General features: G+C 37.4%; 1 protein-coding gene across 1 annotated transcript in view; it reads left to right on the forward strand.

The window, feature by feature from the left end:
* The window catches only part of LOC111154384 (glycerophosphodiester phosphodiesterase domain containing 4), a 149,646-nt gene extending 133,534 nt beyond the window's left edge, over positions 1 to 16,112 (forward strand). The window contains exon 14 of the mRNA XM_022513925.1: positions 15,942 to 16,112. Coding sequence (XP_022369633.1) covers positions 15,942 to 16,112 — 171 coding nt within the window. The remainder of the gene's footprint in view (positions 1 to 15,941) is intronic.
* Positions 16,113 to 22,944: the final 6,832 nt, after the last annotated feature.

The following is a 22,944-nucleotide window of genomic DNA, read 5'->3' on the forward strand; positions in this document are numbered from 1 at the left end:
ACAGGTCATGAAAGGGACACCAAAAAGATCAAGGTCACTGTGAGAGAAAGGGTCCCCCATAGCATTCTCTTCTCTTTGGTTTGCAAAGCGCTCAACTTTGCTGTCTTCAGTGCAAGAATTTTGCCAACCTTGCTCTTGAGTTTTGGTTCAAAAGGCCTAGTAGTTTCCATTAAACTGACTCACATGTGGTGTCACCTGCTGGTAAAGTGTTTTAAAGTGTTTTATTTCTGTCCCTCAACTAGTTCTGCGCGAAGAGAGAGGAGCGCATACAATCCTTGATCCCAAAATGCTTTGCAACCCATAACCATATGTTCCACTACCCACTCTGACCACTTCTTCCTCCTCTTTTTTTCATATTACTGAATTATATTAACCCTCGTGGCCTAATTCTTTACAAATGTTTTCTAGCTCCATTTTAAGTTCTGTTTACATTTTTTCCTGCACTAGATTCTAAATACTTCGAAAGCAGAGATAATTTCCTTTTTTTGAGTATCACCAAATAGATTCAAGTAGAGGGTTTGCAATGAAACAATCAATACTTTTTATTTCTGTTAAATGAGTTGTCATTATTTGTGATTCTCACATTAATCATATGCTTAAATTTAAAGTGAAATTATTAGTAATACGGTTTTCCTTATAATTAAAAGAAACTCCTTAAATATATATATTGAGTGGACAGTTAATCAATTCTCTAGCTCTGCTACATAGTATATGGAGCATGAGAAATATTTAAATTCTGAATATTGATGATCTCTCTGGGTGTATTGTAATATTAGAACTTGTTTAGCAATTCTGAAGGAGTTCGGGACATTCAGGATTGTGTTTGTGATTGAATGTTTCCACTGTATTCCACACTTGCTTTCATATGTATCAAATTGGATCTTGCGGTGTGGACTTGCCTTGATTGTTACTTACTTATGACGTTGTGCTAAGTCTTATCTCAGGCCCAGCAGAGTGAGTGCTGTGCTGAATCCTGCAGCAACAGCTCTTTCTTTCTCTTGTTCTGAAATATTGATGATCATGGAACTTACTGTTGTGTTTAGTCTTCAACTGTTCTCGCTCCAGCTGAAGCTTAATGGGCCAAAATCCTATTGACCAGTGGGAAGGGAGTGCCTAACGACCCAATGACAAAGTATAGGTTTCTCAAACATAGTTTTGCAACTGCAAATTATCAATATATTATTGTAAAATTCACCCAGAACAATGTCCAAGATAACTTTTCTCCTATGGAGAAAATGCGGATGTGCAGTCATAAAAAGAAGCTGCACTCGGGCAAATCAGGGATGATTGAAACGTGAACAGACAAGAGTTTGAGTGGAGGCTGGTAACTTTTTTCGAATGCTGGTAAACTTTAGAAAGGAAGGAAGAACCTAGAGCAGATAGTAGCCAATCCAGTGTAGCATGGCTGCCAATGCTCAAATCCTGCCCATTCAGGATCAAGCTAGCAGTCGTAGACGGAATAGTATTTTAAGTGGAGCAAATATTGGAAAAAGTACCTGAAGAAGGCAAACTCAGTTCAATCAAAAGTTATCTACAACCCCCCTCACCTCGCACCCCCCACTTTAAGTTACACTCTTGGACCTTGAATGGATATCTTTTGAGTGAATAATAATTTATTTATTTATTTATTTATTTATAAAAAATTTTTATTTATTTATTTATTTATTTATTTATTTGACAGACAGAGATCACAAGTAGGCAGACAGGCAGGCAGAGAGAGAGGAAGGGAAGCAGGCTCCCCGCTGAGCAGAGAGCCCTACTTGGGGCTCGATCCCAGAACCCTGGGATCATGACCTGAGCTGAAAGCAGAGGCTTTACCCCACCGAGCCACCCAGGTGCCCCTTGAGTGAATAATAATTTAAAAACAAAAGACAAAGTACACTCCCAAGATGCTTAGTACCTCTAAGAATTTATTATATATTCATGTTTACTTGGAAAATGATTCTATGTGTTTTAGGATGAAACATCCACTTATAAAAGGAGGTGTTACAAAAATCATAAAGTTGTCTACAGGCTTAGGTTTTTAGACAATTCTGTTTTGATAATTATCCCTGATTCATATGTTTACATTTTTTACTGTAAAACATGCAGAACAATTTAAAACCAAGGAAATGCCTTCCTGGGAGCTCTGCTTTACTCTGAAGAAGCTTTTTAAGTCTTTTGATAAGTTTAGTGTCAAAAAAGAATTTATCCGTTAGGAAATAATTTTAGTGGACAATATAGAGGCCACCAAAGGATATGAAGTAGAGTTCGGAGTGTTGAATTTTATGAGCAAGGTACATAAGTGCCATTATAGAAGCTAATCCTGCACTATAGATGTCTTGAAAATATACTGCCATTAATTTCCTAAAGTGAATTTTACTAGAAGACCTTGGGAAGGTGTGTAAGAGCAAGAAATAGGAAAACCTGCAATCCAAGTTTCCTTGGATTAATATTCCCTGGAGAGAGCAGAGATGTGCTTACTTTCATTGGATAGACACTTTTAACAATACATTTGAAAACAAACTAAAAATTTGAAGAAATACTAATATCAATCTTACTAGTCAATTAAATTGTCAAATCTTAACATTGAAAGAAATCTCTTTCTTTAAGCACAGATTTCTTCCTTCCAGCCAGTGTAGAAATCCCTTTTATCATATCTTTAACATAGTCAACTGACCTTTGGCAAGGACAGTGATAACATAATGGAGAAAAGACAGTCTTTTAAGCAAACTAGACACAGACCGAGTCTCACAAATGAACAAAATATACCCAAAATGGATCATGGACCTAAATATAAACTCACAAAAATGAATTCAAAATGGATCACGGACCTAAATACAAAACACAAAACTATAAAACTCCTACAGATAAGGTAGGATAACAATACAGGTAAATTTGGGTATGGTGATGACATTTTAGCTACAATGCCAAAGACACAAGGCATGCTTAGTTGATGGTTTATGTCTGTTCTGACTTGCAAATGAATAACTTGAAGATCATCTGGCTTTGTGTCCCTTAATTCCTTGACAATACACAAGCCACTCTAAGACTTGACAAAACCTGAGACATCAGAAATCAGAGACAACCTCCCCATCCCTTGCCCCAGAGACTAAGATTAGTGTTATCACTAACCATTAAGTTATTAAATTGAAAAAATAGAACATAAACTTAAGTTTCCTTCACACCATTAAGTTATTAAATTGAGAAAATAGAACATAAACTTAAATTTCCTTCACACCTATATCTGTTGACTAAGAGACGTATCTACTCTATCACCAACTGGCTTTTGACCTATGAATTGACTAGAGAAATTTAGATAAATTTTGGATATTTATTTTTGGATGAATTTTCTTAAACAACATTGTATATTGAGTGTAGAGAAACCATGGAGACTCATATGAAAAAATAATCCAAGCTCTAGCAGATGTTCTCAGTGATTCTATCTAAAGATCTGAGGTGCTAAACACTTGTTTAGGGTAAATCCAAGGACAAAAGCAACTACATTTAAAGAAATTAATGTAGACAGTAACGTATTAATGTCACATAATAATAAAAAGAATCCTGAATGTTAGGTTATCTCTAACACAGAAGCTGGTGCTGCTATCAAGCTTTCTCTGTATCTTCTGATAGTTGACCTTCTGCAGTATAGACTGTGTATAGAACTTCACTCCATTATGGGTAAGTTGAGCATTTATATATTAATTTTAAAATGTCAGTTGAACAAAAGAATGAGGATGAATGAAAATCATCTCCATCACTCCAAAATAGGAGGAGGGCTCTTACAGAGCCAGCTAAGAAAATCACATTAGGGTAACATGAGAAAAGACTGTACTTTGTACAAATATTTTAACCAATACATTTCCCTAAAGTTTTTATTTATTTTTGTGTGTGAGAGAGAGAGACAGCATGCCCACAGGAGCAGGGGAGCGGGGCAGAGGGAAAAGCAGACTCCCTGCTGAGCAGGTAGCCTGATGCAGGCCTTGATCCCAGGATTCCAGGATCATGACCTGAGCTGAAGGCAGATGCTTAACTGACTGAGTCACCCAGGAGCCCATTAACTAATATCTTTCAATGGGTTTCTTATACTTTTCATAGCATGTTGATATTACAGTAGTCAGGAATTTTTAAAAAAATGCCACTTTTATTCTTGCTGCATTTTCCTGTGGAAAAAAACTTAACCAGGTGCCTTTCCATTTGGATGCCTATTTAAAGGGTAGTGGTATAATAAGATGTGCAAACAACTGAATGACCTTCCGTCCAAGCCCGTGTGCTCCGCCAAATCCTAGCTGTCTCTGCTGTAAACAAGAAAAAAGTCCAGCTTTATTCAGATCTCCTAGAATCAAGATTGACATTAGAAAATAAAACATTCAACTCTTTCTGATTAAAGAAGCAGTAGAGGAGAATGGTAAAAATCGGAAGCTGTTTTCTTTAACCTCAAGAAAATAAGTTCTGAGGAAATGAGTATTGTAACTATAAACATTACTGTCATTGCTCATATTTTGGATGATAATAGATAATCTTGCAGATTTTCACATTGTAAGCATGTGTTGTTTGAGTCTGTGGATCTACTGTGTGCACATCCACAAGTACTGTATTGTCTTGGAATAAGAATAAGTTACTCACAATGGCCAGAGGAGGTCCTTGTGGAAGGATCCTCCATAATGATTCCGCTCAGGAAAGCGAATGATTCTAACATAGTGAAAACAAACAAACAAACAAACATGCAAAAGAGCAAAGAAAGGAGCTTTTTAACAGCATTTAAATTGTAATTATAGAGAATTGATTTCTAAAGTGATCTGGTGGGTTTTGAGCATATTATTCACTCTCAGTGACTTTTTTAAATTGAATATCCTCAGTTTATAAATCCAAAGATCATTTTCACCTTCCAGTGTTGTAAATTCCACCTGCAATCTATTAGTCAAGTCATGTTCCTTTTCTCTGACATCATCAGCAGTAATAAAGATTCTGCAAATGGAACTTAGCCGACAATGTTGTAGTTGATGTATGAGACAAAAAGAACCCAGCCTGCTCTTTCGTAACCGCATGGGCTCAGCAGGACGTAATGGTGTTAAAAACTTGTTTTCTGTTACTGAGGTAAGAAGATACTAGGCCAAGACACCTAGGGAGAAAAAGAGTGTTGAGTGAAACTCTGCAAAATTCACCATCTGGCATCAGCCGTGCTTAGTGTTTTCTTCAGTTCACGTGGCTTCCTATTCATTAAATTGTATTTTGTTTCATTATAACCTAAGTACAGATGGAAAGGCTGATGGGCAAAACAAAATCACAGGACTTCCTTCCAATGTGTAGATTCATAATTTCTCATAATGGTTTGTCTCTTCTCTGTTGTAATTGAATAATCAGCCAGCACAAAATGTTCATTATGCGGCTCAAGAGAACAACCCGACCCAAACTCTGATGAAATGTCTACCCTTTAAAAGATAATAATGTATTTGAAAAGAAAAGCAGGTACCATGTGCACAGTATCAAAGTAAAATCACAGAATATTTTTAGAGAACGCCCAATTCAAACTGTTCATTATAGATATGCAGAAAATAATACTGTTACATGCTTCAAGTTCAAAAGTGAGCTACTGGGAAAGAAATTATCCAAATCTGAATGTTCTAACCTCTTTCTGCAGTGTTCACGTTGTCACATTTTTTAGTCAAGTAAGCCTAAATTTCAGACCTGACTGTATCATTTATTGGCTTTATGACCTAAGGCAAAATTTTTTTTTTTGAGAATCAATTTGCTCATGTCTCAAGTGGAAATAACAAGGTAATTAATGAGATTACATTGAGAATTACATGAGACTACCCATTCACAGCACCAAGAATAACTTGTGCTTTAGGTACTAGATAACAGGTACTGTAGTGAGCACACATCATCACTGTGGTGGTTAATTTGAGGTGTCAACGTAGCTAAGCTATGGGGCCAGTTCTTTGGTCAAACGCTAGTACAGATATTGCTGTGAAGGTAGAAGAGATGAACATTTACATTATTTAACTGACTTTAAATAAAAAGGAGTTTACCCTGGTTACTGTAGGTGGGCCTTATGTAATTGGTTGACAGCTTTAAGAGCAGCCACTGAGATTTTTGGGAGAAGAAGCATTTCTGCTTCAAGAATGTTACTTGAAAACCCTGTCTGAATTTCTACTCCTATAGCCACCTGCCGTTCTATGGATTTTGGACTTGCCAGCCTCCACAATCATATGAGCCAATTTTATCTATCTATCTATCTCTCATCTATTATCTTTCTATCTATTGATCTATCATCTGTCTATCTATCGTCACCCATTGTTGTTTCTTTGGAAAGCCCTAATATATTAACTAAAGGAACTGACCAAAAAATGAAGCAAATGACTCCTTATTCTTGTAATATGAAACATATTTTTATTCTGAAATCAATGTCTAATTCTATATACCACAGTTACATAGTTGCAGTGAAGGAAGTTCCACTAATATATTTAAATGTAATCATTTTATCCTAACTCTGATATCTGAAATATTAGAGTTGTATCTGGCATCAACTCTCTCATTCTCTTTTTTCATTTTATTTTATTTTATTTTATTTTATTTTATTTCATTTCAGTGTTCCAGTATTCATTGTTTTTGCACCACACCCAGTGCTCCATGCAATACTGCCCTCCATAATACCCACCACCAGGCTCACCCAACCCCCCACTCCAAAACCCTCAGTTTGTTTCTCAGAGTCCACAGTCTCTCATGGTTTGTCTCCCCCTCCAATTCCCCCCAACTCACTTCTCCTCTCTTTCATCCAATGTCCTCTTTGTTATTCCTTATGCTACACAAGTAAGTGAAACCACATGATAATTGACTGTCTCTGCTTGACTTATTTCACTCAGCATAATCTCTTCCAGTCCTATCCATGTTGATACAAAAGTTGGGTATTCATCCTTTCTGATGGAGGAATAATACTCCATTGCATATATGGACCATATCTTCTTTATCCATTTGTTTGTTGAAGAGCATCTTGGTTCTTTCCACAGTTTGGTGACTGTGGCCATTGTCGCTATGAACATTGGGGTACAGATGGCCCTTCTTTTCACTGTATCAGTATCTTTGGGGTAAATACCCAGTAGTGCAATTGCGGGGTCATAGGGAAGCTCTATATTTAATTTCTTAAAGAATCTCCACACTGTTTTCCAAAGTGGCTGCACCAACTTCCATTCCCACCAACAGTGTAAGAGGGTTCCCTTTTCTCCACATCTTCTCCAACACATGTTGTTTACTGTCTTGTTAATTTTGGCAATTCTAACTGGTGTAAGGTGGTATCTCAGTGTGGTTTTGATTTGAATCTCCCTGATGGATAATGATGAGGAACATTTTTTCATGTTCTGTTAGCCATTTGTATGTCTTCTTTGGAGAAGTGTCTGTTCATATCTTCTGCACATTTCTTGACACGATTATCTGTTTTGTGTGTGTTGAGTTTGAGTTCTTTATACATCTTGGATATCAGCCCTTTGTCTATAGAGTCATTTGTGAATATCTTCTCCCATTCTGTGGGTTGCCTCTTTGTTTTGTTGACTGTTTCCTTTGCTGTGCAGAAGCTTTTGATCTTGATGAAGTCCCAAAAGTTCATTTTCGCTTTTGTTTCCTTTGCCTTTGGAGACATATCTTGAAAAAAGTTGCCATGGCCGATATTGAACAGATTACTGCCTACGTTCTGCTCTAGGATTTTGATAGATTCCTGCCTCACATTGAGGTCTTTTATCCATTTTGAGTTTATCTTTGTGTATGGTGTAAGAGAATGGTCGAGTTTCATTCTTCTACATGTAGCTGTCCAATTTTCCCAGCACCATTTATTGAAGAGACTGTCTTTTTTCCACTCTATATTTTCCCCTGTTTTGTTGAAGATTACTTGACCATAGAGTTGAGGGTCTATATTTGGGCTCTCTACACTGTTCCACTGGACTATGTGTCTGTTTTTGTGCCAGTACTATGCTGTCTTGGTGATCACAGCTTTGTAGTAAGCTTGAAATCAGGCAATGTGATGCCCCCAGTTTTGTTTTTCTTTTTCATTGTTTCCTTAGCAATGGCACTGACTCTTAATCCAAGCTCTTCTTTTTTCAGACCAAGAAACAGTTTTAGCAATGTCATCACACATTTTAGAGGAAGATGGAGACTAGAATTCAGATCCTCTAATTGGTACTTAGTATGTTCACACTTTCCAGCACACATTTTAGTACTTAGATTATTTTTTCAATTACTTGATGTGGTAATTTGAATGTGTCTTGTGTGGGATACATGCTCTTTATATTTTAACAAATGGAATAAAGTCTATTTTCATACCTTTAAATTTGGGGCATTATTTTGATGGGGCATTATTTTGATCTCAAATGATAAACAAGGATAATTTTAAATAAAAATAGATAATTTAATGATTAATAGGCAACTGCATAAATATTATTGTCATGGTTATGCGTGTCCTCATACTTCCATTATTGTCCTTCCTGAGAAAAAATGCTAACTCATTAAGGCTATTTCGAGATACTGACATTTATGCCAGTGAAGAGTCATCTTCATAAGATATATATCTTTTTAAATTTTCTGGTCATTTTTTTCACCTATCTTCATGGACTTACTGAAGAAAAATCACACAGCTTATATTGAAGAAGGAAATATTTAAAAATTGGCTGAGGAGTATTTGACTAATTTGAGTTAATAATCTTCAGAAAGAAATCTTCAAAAAGAAAGAATTTGAGTTAATAATCTTCGGAAAGAAAAATAAATTACATTTATAATTATTAAGAAACCTATGTTCCACTAATTAGAGTTGGGGAATTGCCTCATCCATGGTCAGAAACCTTCCTGAGGATGCCCACACTTATCCAGGAGAATGAGGTACCCCTTCTCTTGCTCTAGGTTAGTGTCAACAAAGTCCTAATGGGGAATCCAGACTCTTCAGGACTACCCCAGGCTAATGGTAAGGCCCTCCTTCCCACCACATTCATACTCTGAGATATCAGTGGAGGCCAGGTGGGAAACCTGGATTTCTATCCCCATCTGGCAGTAAGGAGATGGCATGACCCCTCTTTCTACAGGAGCATTGTCAAAAGAATCCAGATAAAAACAAAAGTTTTAGATAAGCATCAGAGTCTTATAACATACAAGATGTTCAGATACCAGTTTAAAATCACTCAGCATAACAAGAACCAGGAACATTTCAACTTGAGTGGAAAAAGAGAGTTAAGAGACATCAACACTGGTGTGACAGGGATATTAAATTTATCTGAGAAAAAATTTAAAGTAGTCATTATAAGATATTTCAGCAAGCAATTGTAAACATGTCTTTAAAAAATGAAAAAAAAAGTGTTGCTAAAGAAATATAGTAAAAAAAAAAAGCAGAAGATACAAAAATAAATGAAAATCTTGTAACTGAAAAATAAACTGGCATAAAAAACTCCATGGATGGCTCAGAAGCAGAACGGGTGAGGGGAGAGAAGAAAAACATTATAATAGAACTTACTCAGTCTGAACAGCAAAGAAAAGAGATTTTAAAATGGAGAAGAACACATATTTTGTAACCTATGGTAGTATAAAAATATTCTCACTTTTATGTCATCAGCATCTAGAAGGACAGCTGGAAAAGGGTAGGGCTTTTGAAAAATACTCAAAATAATAGCTGAAAATCTCTCAAATTTATCAAAAGACATGAACTTAAAGATTCAAGAGCTGAGTAAATCCCAACTAGAATAAACTCAAAGTAATCCACACCAAGACACATCATAAACTTCTGAAAACTAGAAATAAAGAAAAAAATCTAATCTAATTATCTAAATATATCTAATTATCTAACCTAATCTTTCATCATAAACCAGAGAGGCCAGAAGGAAGTGGTATATCATTTACTTCAGCTGCCACCTGGGCCCTTCAGAGTCAAGGGAATATCAGACAAGGAAGGAGTCCCAACTTGGCAGGTGTTATTGACCCTGATTATTAAGAGGTGATTGGGCTACAGTGTACAGTGGGGGTCTGTGCCCAAGCAATCCCCTGGGGAGCATCTTGACTCTCTAATGCTAAATTTTGGTGGAAAATGCATAAATCAAAGTCTTCAGTCTGGGAAGGGCTTGGTAATCAAGGGGTTCAATAACCTTCGGGATTCAGGTTTAGGGCACACCCCTAGGTAAGACACCAAGGTCAGTAGAGGCATAGCTGAAAGTGAAGGGTGTATATCTCATGATATGGATTAGAGCAGGTGTGGATATGTTTATTGTTTGGGTGTAAAGGGAACCATAGAAATTAGGATGAAGGAAGGAATGGAGTAGGGCTATCAATTTCCATGGCTTAAGGCTAGGTTAGATTTTTGGTTTTGTAATGATAACTGTTTGCTGTTTTTCCTCTGCTATGTTATGACAGTAGGGTTTGAAAGAATAGATTTTATGCTGAATAATAGGCAATGAAATACTTCTGCTGGTAAGGTTGAAGGGGACAAATTAGGTTGATGAGCAGAGATAGCAACATAAGAGCAGTGACTGGAAGTAGAGAGGAGGCCATGGTGAGAGCAGTCTTTTTCCTTGTCAGCTGATTGGCAGTTGTGGTCATTTGCCAATAATGACTTTTCTGCTTGGGTTTGTTGATGAATAGGGGAATCTGGATGAAAAAATAAATCTTACAGGTACCTGGCTGGCTCAGTCAGTAGAGCATCCAACTCCTGATCTCAGGGTCATGAGTTAAAGCCCCATGTTGGATATAGCAATAATAGATAAATAAATAAATAAACAAATTTCTTTAAAAAAGAAAAAAAATTGACTTTATTCTCCAGAAGTTTTCTTTTCAGATTTGAGATCTGTTTAAATTATGGCCAAATGATAATTATTAGAATTAATAAATTACTATAAAGAAGAAAAGGAAGAGGTGGGGGAAGAAAAAAATGCAAGAGAGAAAAGGGAGAAAAGAAGAAAGAGGGAGAGGAAAGGAGAGAGAAAAAGGAGAATTTAGAGACTGGTAAAGAGAGTGACAAAAAAAATAGAAAAAAAGAAAAGTCTTTTCCATAAATAGAGGCTGAGATGAAGAGTATTTGTTAACTTTGGGGCCTTACACATCTATTTTCATGAAGTTTTAACACCGGATTTGAAAAATCAGAGAAGAGTACAATCCCATTACAGATCATTTCATAAAGGTCTCAGAAGTTAATATTGTGGCTAAAATTTTATAGAGAAAAAAGTCTTGGCTTTGGCTTGCATCTGACCTAACACCCAGCTATCAGAGAGACTGAGAAATGGAACATCTTTATAGGACAGTGAAGGCTACAGAGGTGAAGAAAGTCTGCATTACTTACTCCTACCCCCGTTAGTCTTTCAGTTTTAAGAGAATAGTTTATGTCCTGTGGATAATTTTAAAGCCTTCCCAAAAAAGAAAGGGAAGTCAATTCAAAGTAAACTGAGAAAATACTTCTACAGAATTTTCTGTTAATGGATATACCATAGTTTCTAATGATGGGATTCTGACAGGAACTTTTCAGAGCCATATAAGGCAGTTGAGGGAAGCATAGGTGGGTATCATCATTGTCTACTTTGCGTCTGCAAGCAAACTGAGCCAAAAAATCGCAGGACATGTAGATGTGGGTCAGAAGGCTGATATACCAAACACAGATTCGCTAACAATGGGTCATTCCTCACGAGTGGGAAGAAACTGCATAATATGTCCATGTACAGACTTCATAAAGTGAGGCCAGGAAGGGTGGGATTGTCCCCAGACTGTTCTCAGACACCAGGATTCCACCCGCCCCACACTGGCATTTCCTCCTGACTTTCATAGGGAGGCAGAAGGAGGCTGGAGCATTTTCAGGCAGAGGACAGGGGGATCTGTAAATGGCAGCTCTTGAAGGTGAAAATAAATGCTATCTGGAAGGGAATGAGAGACTGAAGGCTTTCTTCAGGAAAAGTCAGAGGAAGACAGCTAACAACAAGTCAAGCAAGTGTTAAGACTGTGCTACGGGTGAGGAGTTTGGGTTTGATCTAATAAGTACTCAGAGATCGCTGTTAGGAGGAAATGAAATAACATATGTGAGAGCACTTGGTAAATGGAAAGACTCTATGCTAATGTGAGGCATTAATACTATTATTCTCATCCACTACAGGTTCCTGAGCAGGGGAGTGACATGATAAAAGCCCTACTTTAGAAGATTAGTGTGGGAGTGATGTGCAGAATGTCTGTAAAGGCAGGGCGAGTGTAGGTAAGGAGGTCTGCAGATTCCACTGAGCCAGCTCCGCTGGGAGTTTGGAAGTATTCCTAAAAAGAGAAAGTTCTCTGTTCTCTCCTCTCTCCTCTCCCTACCCTCCATGCCCTGAGGGAGGCCTTCTTTTGGCCGGAAGACCCAGCTGACATCAGATCCTGCTTTAGCCTAAAGATAAACTAAGAAAGAACTATAAAGGATGCTTACCTGGTACAAACACTGGTGGATTGTGTAGATGGACCTGGAATTCTATTTCTGCTTCTTCTGGATTTGGTTCAATGTATTTCTCTTCTTTCTTTACTTCTCCTTCAAAAGACACAGATGTCACAGTGCTGATACCAATCCATACCTAGGGAAGGAAACTGCACTTAAGAGGAACAGGGGCCTCTGATTCTGGCTTCCTCGTGGCTTCAGGGCTTCTGAATGCACACCTTATATTACTAGTGCAGGGTTAAGGTTAGGTGAGTCACTTGTTCCTACTTCCTCAAAAACAAAGCTTCAAATTCAATACCCTTGTGTGCCTTGTAATAAAGTTTAATACCTCATTAACAAAAAAAAAAAAGGCATGAAGGAACGTGCATTTTTAAACAAGATAAATCTTTAGGGAGGAAAAAAGTCCTGAGGTATAAAGAAAGGAGATAACATTGCTTAGAATAAAGGATCAAGATGGATAATGTGAAACTTCAATTCATAGAAAGAATGATGTGTCTTACAAGTGAATGATGAACTGCCAGCAACAAAATTAGAAATCAATATGCTGTATAAAAATTAGCTGGTGTAAGACCAATAGCAAAATACAGTAATCATTTTTAGAGATGGGACTGAGAATAAAAACAGAAGTATTTGGATCAAATTGAAAGCTGCCACACATTTGTCAGTGGAAAAATAGCAAAGGCTGTCAAAATATCATAGCCTTTTGTTCTTCCCTTTTTTTAGCTTAAAGAAACAAAAATTCCCAAAATAGTCAACCCTTGTAATTTGAGCCAGGAAAATCTAGGAGTAGCATTTGCTCATAAACAGTGCCATTTATAACATTATGTGTTGTTTATATCATTGTAATAAGCATAATTGCAGGCTGTCTTGGAATGCTAGAGTCTGATTATTATGGGGTACTTAGTGTTCTTAACTGGGGACCCAAGAGGAGTGGCTCAGGAGATCTGAGTCTTCAGTGCAGAAGTTCTGACTGCTGGCAAAGTGTATGCATGTGATACACACATGTACACACACTCACACACACACACCACACACAGAGCAAATGACTCAGTCTGACCTTATCTAAGGCCAGTCTTAAAAAGAGATTAAGGAACTAGAGGGCATTACGGCAAGTGAATTAAGTCAGTCAGAGAAAGACAAATACCATATGATTTCACTCATATGTGGAATTTATGAAACAAAGCAGAAGAGCATAGGGAAGGGAAGGGAAGGGAAAATAAGATAAAAACAGAGAGGGAGACAGACCATAAAAACCTCTTAACTGTAGGGAACAAACTGAGGTCACTGGAGGAGAGGTGGGTGGGGTGACAGGGTAACAGGGTGAGGGGCAGTAAGGAGGGCAAGTGATATAATGAGCACTGGGTGTTATATGCAAATGATGAATCATTAAACTCTACCTCTGAAACTAATAATACACTATATGTTAACTAAATTGAATTTAAATTAAAAAAAAGAAAGAAAAAACATTAGTTAAGATTTCCTCGCTTCATAATGTTCGATAGCAAAGTGCTCATATCTTACATTATATTCATTTGTGAGTCAGCAAAAATAAAAAATCTTAAGGTTCTACACTTTAAATATAGGGATGTTATAGGGCTAGGGAATTTCATATGCCTGTTACAAGGGGAAAGAAAATGTGTACAAGATCAAAGGGAAGAGAAATATAAAAATAATTAACCCTTTATAGTGAAAAAAGCATATATGCAAAAGTGTAAAATATGAATATTTAAGAATATATGGCTTATAATTTATAGATCTTAAGAATTAGCAGTTGCTTTGTTTTGATAGTTTTCTCATTATTTCTTCCTGAATTCACTTGGCTATATGGTTTGTATAGAAGAAATGATGAGTCTAAACCATAAGAAACCATATTACACATGGAGCTGGATCTGTCACACCCTAGGGAAAAGGATCTTCTAAGAGGAGGTAAATATCTTCAGTTGGAGGTGGCACTTCCCTTCCCTAATTACTTATGTTTGCTGTAGTAGTAATTTGAATATAAAGCTGGGGTTTAATACAATAACTGGTTATTGGGTATGGTATAAAGAAAGGGATTAATACTATGTAAATGCCCTTTCTACCCATTTAGTCAGGATTAAGGAACTCTCCAGGGAAGCAGAACCAATTGAAGATAGATAAATATGAACATAGATAGATACAGATATACAGGACATTTATTACAGGAACTGGCTCACATGATTGTGGAGGCCAAGAAGTCCCACAGTTTTGCTGTCTACAAGCTGGAGAACCAGGAAAACCAGTGGTGCAGTTCAGTCTGAGTCTGAAGGCCTAAGAATTGAGGGTCTGATGCAGTCATTCTCGGTCTGAGTCCAAAAGCCAGAGAATGAGGAACACAGAAGTCTGAGGGCAGCAGAACCTGGGTATATCAGCTCTAGCAGGAAGAGTGAATTCAACCTTCCTCTACCTTTTTACTCTATTCAGGCCCAGAAAGGATTATTGAGGTCCACTAGTATTGGTGAGAGCAATCTTTACTCAGTCTACTGGTTCAAATGATAATCTCTTGTAGAGACATCCTCACAGACACACCCAGAAATAATGTCATACTGGTTGTCTGATCATCCCTTAGCCCAATCAGGTTGACACATAAAATTAGTCATCATAGGTCCACCCCTTGTCACCTTGGCACCCATCTCCTTAAACCATACTTAACCTCCAAATGAAGATGGTAACAAGGTCATAATTCCACCCAACATGGTACAACTATCCTGACTACGTCTCTTTCTCAGAAGAGGAGATAAAGTCCTTGAGGAATGTGTATTCTTCTCCTGATACCTCATAACTTAAATACGATGGTGTAAAATTAGCAATACTTAAAAACTGATATAAAGTCAGTACATCTTATGTTATATGATAAAGGAATAAGAGAGGAAAGAAAACAAAGAGTATTTGTTTAATAGATGTTGTATGTCTATGTTTAATGTATGTTGTCATTACTTATACACACACAAACATAAAAATTACAAAATAAGGAGAAAATATTCTCAATAATTAGTCTTTATTTCTGTAACTGCTCACATGTTGTAGCTGGTATTTGTAACTACATCCTTCTACTAACCATTCCATAGTCCCTTCACCTTCATCAAGAACCTCAGTTGATCATGGTTTTTGACTTGATGGTGTGACTCAAACCCTCATTCCTGAGGACTCTGGACCATTAGAAGTCCTACCTGGATTGAGTTGTTGTAGTTTTCCATTGACTTCAATTACAAGGGATGGTCACACTAAGTGATACCCTGCAGGATCTCCTGTATTCCAGACATACTCTTCTGTACATCCATTATAGAAGAACAGCGCAATTTCCCCTTGGTAGTCAGGATCAATGACCCTAGCCAACACTGTCATTCCTTTCTTTTCCTGTTGGTTCAGAGACATGCGAGGCCCAAAGTGGCCATGTGGCTGTCTTAACTTCCAGTTCAATGGAATCATTGTTGTGTTTTCTGATGAAAGCATTCCTCCCTCTGGAACTAGAATCTCTAGGCCAGCATATTATAAAATTAATGATAACAGGTAGCAAAAATTTTACTTGTAGGTTGCTGGGTGTACTAGTAAATGGTGCCACTCTCATTTTCACACCTTGATGATTCCTGGATTCTTGAATCTTGGCTATCCAAGAAATAGCACCATATATCAGATCCTGATTTGGAGCATATATGGCCTTGTGGAGAACCTTGACCCTGCCCTGCCAGGTATTGCCACCTAGCTGACTCTGTAACTGAGTGTCAGAAAGCCATTCTACTGTTCTCTTAAGCTGGCTGCTTCAGGATCATGGGGAACACAATAAGGTCAGTGAGCACAAGCATGTCCCACTTCTTTTGCTGTAAAATGAGTTCCTGGTTAGAGCAATGCTGTGTGGAATACTATGATGGTGGATAAGGCATTCTGTGAGTTCATGATAGGTTTGGCAGAAGAATCGTGTGCAGGAAAGGCAAGTCTGTGTCCAGGGTGTCTGTTCCACTAAGGACAAAATGATGCTCCTTCCATGGTGGAAACAATCCAATATAATCAACCTGCCACAAGGAGGCTGGCTGATCACCCTGGAGGATGGTGTTACCTTGGGTCTTGGTGTTGGTCTCGGGAGCTCCGCTGCTGACAGATTGGGCACTGCAACAGTAGCTGTAGTCAGATCGACCTTGCTGAGTCCAAGTCCGTTTTGCTGACCCCATGCATAATCTCTGTATTTGTGTCCCATATGAATGCTCATTGAAAGCATCCTTCAGCAGAGGGTGATTTTAATAATCAAGTGGATAGGATGACTCGTTCTTTGAGCAGTGAGGGGGTGGCTGGGGAAAGAGGCTGACTTGATCCAAAGGATATCTTCATGTATTTTGCCTATTCAGCAGATCTGATCTTATACCTCTTCCTAAAATTTCTTAGTCACCAATTTCCCATTCCTTTTCCTTCCAAGTCCCTGATCATCCAGTGAAACCACTGGCCATGGTCCATGAACATTGGTCTTCTCAATTTTAGGGTTCATTATGTTCATTTGATATAAGGGGGTCAGAGGCACAAATAGTAAAGATGGTAGTTTGAGTCCATAGTGAGAGGATAATCATGAAAGCTGGTGAAATGTACCCACTGTGGAAATGTGCTTACTTTAAATGAATTGTCTTGAGGTTTGTGACCCCTTTCTATAGCCTGAACTATAAAGGGATCCTGCCTTACTAATACCATCTAATAAATAAGGATTTGGGGATCTTCTTTATTCCATTGTTATCATGTGCTGTTGTTACTGTTAGATCTAGCTATGTTCTAAATGTGTGTTCCTCCAAAATTCATATTGGAACCTGACTGCCCAGATGACAGTCTTAGGAGATGGGGCCTCTGGGAAGCGATTAGGTCAGGAGGGCAGGGCCCTCATGAATGGGATTAGGGCCCTTATAAAGCAGCCTGGGAGAGTTCCCTACCTCCTTGCACCATATGAGGACTCAGCAAGAAGTCAGCCATGGGCAATGACGAAGAGATCCATCATCAAAACGTGGCCATGCTGACGTCTTGATCTTGGACTTCCCCGCCTCCAGAACTGTGAGAAATAAATTTTGGCTGTTTATAAGCCACCCACTCTGTGGTATTTTGTTGGAGGAACCAAAATTGACTAAGACAGATCCTAATAATATGTTTTTCAAGTTTCTTAACTTTTTTAAAAGAGTTTTTTCCTTTTTATATCCTGAAAATGGTTATGCTTTATGATAGAGTTCTTTTTTTCTCCCAACAGATTTACTAACAGTATGACAAATTAACTTTACACTATGGCACTGTTACAGATTGTAATTTAATATCAGACAGCTGTTTGGGAATTACATACAAATCTGAAGGGGGGAGTAAGGAAGAGTACAGATGGCTCTGTGTGCCAGTCCCCACATGGTATAAAGACAGCTCAAAGCACAAGGCCTTTGGTAGATTTGTGTGAATCAGTAATATTATTTCTAATTATTAAAAATAAAATTGAATTTTAAAAATAAGAACTTGTAATTGTGGAATGAAATCCTTGCATTCTTGATTGTAGTAACACCTTACATTTTTAGTGTCCTCTAATTTCAACGTCAAATATTTGAAACACAACCAGCAAACCTGGAGTGAGCAAGAAAAATCATTATCAGAGCTAGAGTAAGTAACTAAAAATAATTAAAGTTCTTTCACTTTTGGTGGGAGTATAAATTTATATAACTGTTGATAAAAGTATTTGGCAATGTGTAGCTAGCGCCTGCATTTTTCGTAAATTTAGACCTTGAATTCAGAACTAGTAATCCAAGTTAGAGTTGTGATTAGACAAAAGTGATTTTCATAGAATCATAGCCCAAAATGTAAGGCAATAGCAACAATATGTGAAACAAAGAAAAATAGCTAAATAGACTATGGCATATTCACACCGTAAAATGGAAAAATATTTCCATTATATGGAAATCAAAATTCATGTGTTTGAAAATTATTTATTTACATAGGAAAATATTCCAATTTAAATGCTAAGTGAAAAAAGCACGGTACAAACTTCCATTTTCTAAAACTAATAACATTAATGATAACCACACTAATAGTAATAATATTAAAGCGTATGCAATAGAAAATGCACGAAAATATTGCGTTGTTATCTGCCTGCTGAGGTTAAAGATTGTGTATTCAGTCTTCATGGTTAAACCTTTCTACATTGTGTTATTTTTTTTTCATTGTGTTATTTTTTAAATAATGAGCATGGGTTAATTTCACAGTCAGAAAAAAAAAGATTATAAAGAGCAACCAAAAATCTATAAAATGCAAGCTCATATGATTTACTTTTAGATGGTCTCTCATAGCCAGCAGATATTTTTTATTTTAAACATTTAATGATTGGATTTCAAGCCAACAGCAAATTGGTAGCAGGAATTTAAAAGGAGGGATAATGGGGAACTACTATAAAAAGCCACAGCGACAAAAAGAGGAAAGTAACTGACAACTTCCTCCCCGTGGGAGGAACAGGAATATTATGGGAAAATGTGCAAGTCCTCTAAAATCACAGCTTAGTGAGGCCATTTTGAGTAGGGGCTAATGAGCTACCAATCTCAACAGCCTTCCAGGGAATCCATAATATGTGGAGGAAAGAGTTCTGCATCAGAAATTAAAATTACCTGATTTCAGTCCCTGGTCCAGGTACTTCCTAGCTTGCGATTTTTAATAAATTCACGTAATATCTTTAAGACTCAGAATTCTCAGCTTCTAAATGGGAACAATCAAGTATTTTTTATGGTTTGTAAGTGCCTTCTTTGCCTGTGTTGTATAAAATTGTTTTGAAAATAATGATGTGCCATGCACATGCCCAGGACGTCAACAATGCACAATATATTAACTGACACTAACAATAAAGCTAATTCAATAGAAATTTAAAAATCATCTACTTTCTATGCAGTCTAAGAAATTTATAGAGGTACAGTGTGTTTTAAAAATATGTTTTTGCAGATGGTTACAATCAGTGTTTACATTTGGTCCATCTCTGGCATGACTCCTGTTCTGGGAGATAACGAGGCATGGTGGAAAGGACTTGGGGTTTGGGGCCCAGCACATGTGGCCCGGGTCCTGAGTAAAAGCATTTTCAGGTAGGTAAAATATCTACCACACTAGAAGTTTCAGAGCGCAGATAAGGTCTGTTGATCTGGCTGGGCTTCACATGTAACGCAGAATGTGCTAGTGTTGCTGAACGTAGGCATCGCTGGAGAATGATAAGCAGCTGACAATCGTGATTGGCAGGTCAAAACTTGGTGGGAGGTAGATTCTTCACTGAAGGCAGCAGGCTGAGGTTGGCTGGAAAAAAGAGGTGAAACTGATTGAAAACATAGAAGAGTCAGGAATACTGGTAATGGGCTCAAGACCTAAGCAAAGAATTAGAAGAGGCACACGGATAGCAAACACACAGAGGCCACGGGTAAGTTGTTCTCAGAGTTGAGGATGTTGTTAAAGCATGTTACACGTTGGGGCCCCTGGGTGGCTCAGTGGGTTAAGCCTCTGCCTTCAGCTCAGGTCATGATCTCTGGATCCTGGGATCGAGCCCCACATCAGGCTCTTTGCTCGGCAGAGAGCCTGCTTCCTTCTCTCTCTCTGCCTGCCTCTCTGCCTACTTGTGATCTCTCTCTGTCAAATAAATAAATAAAATCTTTAAAAAAAATTTTTAAAAAAGCATGTTACATGCATATTAGAATTAAGTGGTACTAGTCATAGTGCATCTATGTCTGAAAGGCCTGTTTTACAAGAGGGGTTTGATTTTTCTGAGTCAGGTGCTGTGTTTCCCTCTGTCCACAAATTTATTAGACTCTCTGAAGGTCAGTGTTCTGTCCCTGATGCTTAGCCAGGGAACCTGCTTCCTCAGAGACACAATTATCTACTCTTTAGTCTGAGATCCTCTCTAGGGAGTGAGTGGTAGATGTCCTGACCTAGGGGTCTGGGAGCATTTTTAAAGCTGGGCAAAACCAAATATCAGCACAGACTTTATTTGGATTTATCTAGAGTCACAATGCCTCACCCTACTTCACAACATTGTGTGAAGTGCAAATGAGATCGTATCAATGGTCAAACTATATATTTGTGGTTTTTTTTTTTTAAGATTTTAATTATTCATTTGACAGACAGAGATTACAAGTAGGCAGAGAGACAGGTGTCAGGGGGAGGAGGGAGAAGACTCCCCACTGAGCAGAGAGCCATATGTGGGGCTCGATCCCAGGACCCCGGGATCATGACCAAGCCGCAGGCAGAGGCTTAACCCACTGAGCCACCCAGGCGCCCCAAACTATATATTTGTTTAAGGGAGAAATGAATGATCACTTATTGAAGATCTCTATTTCTTTTTTGATTACTTTCTTTTGAATTTTATTTTTTTCCAGTGTTCCGAAATTCATTGTTTATACACCACACCCAGTGTTCCATGCAATATGTGTCCCCCTTAATACCCACCACCAGGCTCACCCCCACTACCCTCCCCCAAAACTCTCAGTTTGTTTCTCAGAGTCCACAGTCTGTCGTGGTTTTTTGATTACTTTGAGATGCATATGTAATTAAGGTGTGAGGCCTTACGAGGGATGGTAATGATAGTAATGATTGTAATGATGTAATGATTATATTTGGGGCCATAATGCTCAAGGTGGGTTATTTTCCATTCTGCAAAAATAATTTCCATTTTGCTCCATTGCACTGGAGATCGCATCAAATATTCAAGATCCCTCGTTCAAGAGAGAGTAACTATCTAGGAGATGTTCGGAAACAACATTTGATGATGAATAATACCATTGATATAAAATGTGTTTAATTATGGAAATAGGTATTTGTAGCTAATTCATATAAATGTTTCTATCATGAACATATACATTTATACCAATAAATATGAATATGCAAAAATATAAATCTATTAATTAAACAAACATTGATTAAGCACACACTAAAAACCTAAGAAAGACAGTGCTAAAAAATGAAAGCTAGACTGATAGAGGATGCCATTAGGTACGACTTCATTTTAGTTAACATCAGGGGAAAGACAGCAGCTCATACAGATATTTAAATAGCTTGATTGGGATCAGGGTTAGCTCACCAGTGATATGATGTTCTTATTCTAAATACATTAATATTATTTTAAATATAGTAATAAAATAAACATGCTATCATTTTATATTAGACATTTTCATTGATTAAAAAAATTACACTGTGGCATCTGCTATATTCATTCACTTAGGAAATGTCCTAGTCCCTGAAAAGTAATACCTGAATTAGAGTAATTGAGATACCACATTCCTAGCAGCTATAACACATTACAAAAATGAGAATAAGGAAGAATTCCAAATATCTGATCCAAACCAGAGTCAACATTCTGAAATTAAATTAGTGCAACTAATTAATGAGACTAATCCCAATAATTTTCTATGGTTTTGTGAAATACTAAGTGGCCTTAAGATGATAGAATTATTTAATTCACATGTTATCAAATGTAGAAGGACATTTCAAGAAAATAAATCTCACCTCCTTATTTCAATTTAAAAAATATTACTCAGGGAAGCCACACTCATGCTAGACATTTTTGAACTGTGTCTAGAGTTGAAATATAATTAGCTTTACAAATTTGATATGAAATTTGACTAAATAAAAAGGAATGTGAAAGAATACACAGATTTGCTACATAAAACTTATAAATTAAATTTTCTTATTTAGCAAGGTCCAACTCTGCTCCTGCAAAGGGAACCCTCCCACTTCTGCTTTCTTAGCCACAGGCCCCTCGTTTCTGTTTATTTTGTCTGGACCAAGGATGCTGGCTGTTTATTTATTCTCAAAAACTTGGAGTTATAATGATTTACATAAAATAGCAGTTTTGGTGATCTGAATCAGTCATCATGAAACCAAATAGCAGAGAAAAAGGAGTAAAACATAAAGTTTAATAAGATAGGGTTTGGGATTAGTCAGTTTTGTGTTAACATCCTTGCTCCACTTCAGGACTTTGAGAAAGATGGATAAACTCTATATGCCTCAGATTTTTCAGCTGCAAAATGGAGAATATCATATTAATCTCATACAACTATTTTGAGTATTAACTGGGGATGACATAACACAATGCCTGGATGTTTAAGTGCTTAATAAATGGCAGCTGTTTTTTATTATAATGGTAAATATGTTAGATGTCAATCCAAGGTTCCAAAGTAATTTTCTGGGAGTCACCCGGGCTAGAGAAGGTAATGACCAAAGTTGAAAAATTTATCCTTAATATGGAGTAGTAAGTAGTTCAGGTAGCTCATACAATGATATTATAGTTACAGAGGATTTGTTATTAACAGCATTATTAACCCATCTCTCTAGTCATGGAACAGCCTCTTTCACAGTGAGCATATTGGAGGAGGGTGTGAGTGGGGCAGGCTTTTTGAAGGAGCATGAAAGAATGCAACTAACTCCTTAGTTTCCTCTCACTGAAACCTGGCTATCCTATTCAAAGAAGTTTTGAAACAACTAAAGTCACAACAGTCTAACTGTCAACATTGGATTCTGACTATCATATCTTTGGCAAAATTAGTTTGTTCTTTTCTGATTCAGGACAA

This window comes from Enhydra lutris, unplaced genomic scaffold (genome assembly GCF_002288905.1).
Source record: "Enhydra lutris kenyoni isolate GAN:26980312 unplaced genomic scaffold, ASM228890v2 scaffoldscaffold37, whole genome shotgun sequence".
NCBI lineage: Eukaryota > Metazoa > Chordata > Mammalia > Carnivora > Mustelidae > Enhydra > Enhydra lutris.